The sequence below is a fragment of the Gadus macrocephalus genome, chromosome 20 (assembly GCF_031168955.1).
Source record: "Gadus macrocephalus chromosome 20, ASM3116895v1".
Lineage (NCBI taxonomy): Eukaryota > Metazoa > Chordata > Actinopteri > Gadiformes > Gadidae > Gadus > Gadus macrocephalus.
The window spans coordinates 4,102,303-4,104,802 of NC_082401.1; the positions used below are offsets into that span (position 1 = coordinate 4,102,303).

At 50.8% G+C, this 2,500-nt stretch overlaps 1 protein-coding gene across 1 annotated transcript in view; it reads left to right on the forward strand.

The window, feature by feature from the left end:
- Positions 1-2,500, forward strand: part of ptprna (protein tyrosine phosphatase receptor type Na) — a 26,076-nt gene that overhangs the window by 10,492 nt on the left and 13,084 nt on the right. Inside the window, exons 6-10 of the mRNA XM_060040009.1 lie at positions 121-328; positions 611-760; positions 1,395-1,520; positions 1,673-1,707; positions 1,796-2,118. Coding sequence (XP_059895992.1) covers positions 121-328; positions 611-760; positions 1,395-1,520; positions 1,673-1,707; positions 1,796-2,118 — 842 coding nt within the window. The remainder of the gene's footprint in view (positions 1-120; positions 329-610; positions 761-1,394; positions 1,521-1,672; positions 1,708-1,795; positions 2,119-2,500) is intronic.

Consider the following 2,500-nt stretch of genomic DNA (forward strand, 5'->3'; position numbering starts at 1 on the left):
CATGCAAATAGGTGACTAATGCATGTTACAAACACACACACGTTTTTTCAATCCCACCACACAAACACACACACAGTTGCGTCCACTTGACGTGTGAACGTTTCCCTCTCAATGACACAGCACAGGTACGCAGACGAGGTGGAGCGATCCTTACACCCCATTGGTGGAGGGCTCAGCTATGGCCGTCCCTCTGCACGCTCACAGGCCAATCAGAGAGAGCGGGAGCGGGAGCGTGACAGACAGATGCTGCAGGAAGCCATGTCCCTGTACCTGACGTCTGACCAGCCCTCCCACCGGCACCGCGGAGCCGCGCCCATGACCCCCGCAGGTGACCCCTCGCACTCTGACCTGTGATTGGCTGTGAACTGTTGTTAGCCGGATCGCTATGGTTACTAAGAAAACAGGCTGCAGTGATTACACTTTTGAAAATGTTTTAATTGTTGGGAAAATGTTCTCTATTTTTCTTTTCATTTTCAAAAATCCTCAAGGGTGAATCCACTGCAAGGCATTATAAACTAAATATTTCCGTCACTCTTCTTCAAGAAAATGACTCGCCTAGTAATTAAAAAGGGCCGTATTTCACTTGAATTGCTGTTGTTCGGGTTACTAGGCCTGCCGTACTACGATGACCTGGAACTGGAGCTGCCGGTAGACTATGTGGAAGACTACACCCTGGAGGAGAGAGTGGGTACTGTGGCGCGGCCCCCGCCCCCGCAGCAGAAGAAGAAGCCCCTTCAGGACCGCCTGCCAGCCACCAACGGTGAGGCACAGGAACTGCTTCTGTTGCTATGGAAGAGTGTGATATTTCTAAAAGATCGATAAGCCTGTCATCTTGAGAAACAAGCAAGTGTTCTAATCTAGATAGATAGATAGATAAAACTGAATTAATCCCCCTGAGGGGAAATACCTTTATTCCAGCACAGCAGCAGTGGAAGGCACAGGGTAAAATAGAATAGCCTAAAAATACAAAGTAGTGCTAAGGAAAACAAAAATTTATGCAAAAGCAAATGCTTAAGTAAGGACGAACTAACAGCACAAACAGAACAAACAGAACAAACAGAACAAACAGAACCAACAGAACAAATAGAACAAACAGGACAAACGGTATAAACAGCATCAATTATAAAGTGGCTTGGTGGCTTGGCAATAAAAAACTGGATTATGATAGGATCATTGATACAGTGACTCCAGTTTCCCTTAATAAGTTCTGCCCAGACAGACTGAATCATGTGATCAACATGATTGATCACATGAAAAGTGTAAAAGTGTGTCCTCCGCGGGGTTGGATCTCCTCGAGACCTTCCATCTTGTGGAGAACTCACATCTCGTGGAGGTCTCACAGTGGACATGAATGGAGGAGCCCCGTGGGGTTAATAAGCTTTGTGCCTCTCCAGACGGGTTACAGCAGCGCATGTCCGGGGTGCTGGAGGGCTATGGGATGGATCCCAGGAAGCTGAGCCCCCAGCAGCTCTACAGACTGGCCCTCATCCTGCAGCTGATCCAGGCCGAGGACCGGACAGGTGGGCCCAGACCACAATGTATTATTCACCGTCTACATTATTACATGTAAACGTTGAAATCCTAGCATGTTCTGAACATTATTCTGTAACATTATGTCTTCTTTGTGTGGTTCTCTGGTGACGCCTGCCGTGTCTACGCATGGACCCTCCAGAGCCCTTAGAGACGGATCTTCTGGCCCTCAAAGAGGTGCGTCTGCATCCCTTCTACCAACGCATCACAAGAAGAACGCCTTCCTGAGGCTTCAGCGTTCACCACTCCCCGTTTCCCTCCCCAGACCCAGCTGGTGAAGAAGCCGGAGGGCAAGGCACCCAGCTCCACGGAGAAGGCTGCTCTGCCCCCGGCCGCCCCTGTAGCAGCGGCCCCCGGCCCGAGCAGGTCCTCCACCCCCTCTTCTCCCTCCGCCCGGGCCCCTCCCACCACCGCCACCGCTGCCGCCGGTGTAGCCAAGGCTCCGGGCCTGCCGCCCCCCGTCCCGCCCGGCCCCCCTGCCCAGCCCGGGGCAGCGGAGGCTGGGCAGGGGCTGAGGGACCAGGCGGTGCAGCTGGACGAGGGCTCCAGAGCCAAGGAGGAGTACGGCTACATCGTCACCAACCAGAGGTCCGCTCTCAGTGCCATACCATAGCCTTACACAATGGATGGGCTTAGAATTTACATATACATAGATATATAGAGTGATATATATCTACAGAGAAATATTCATATGATATATCTCTATATACATATTATAGAGAGAGAGAGAGAGAGAGAGAGAGAGAGAAGAGAGAGAGAGAGAGAGAGAGAGAGAGAGAGAGAGAGAGAGAGAGAGAGAGAGAGAGAGAGAGAGAGAGAGAGAGAGAGAGAGAGAGAGAGAGAGAGAGAGAGATATCTAGAGAGATAATTAACAATTATTCGCTGAAGGTGAAGTGAATAGTGGGGAATAGCCTCCTCGACAAAAGGTCTAAAGGGGGCTATTGCCCACTATTCACGGAGCCTGAGGTGA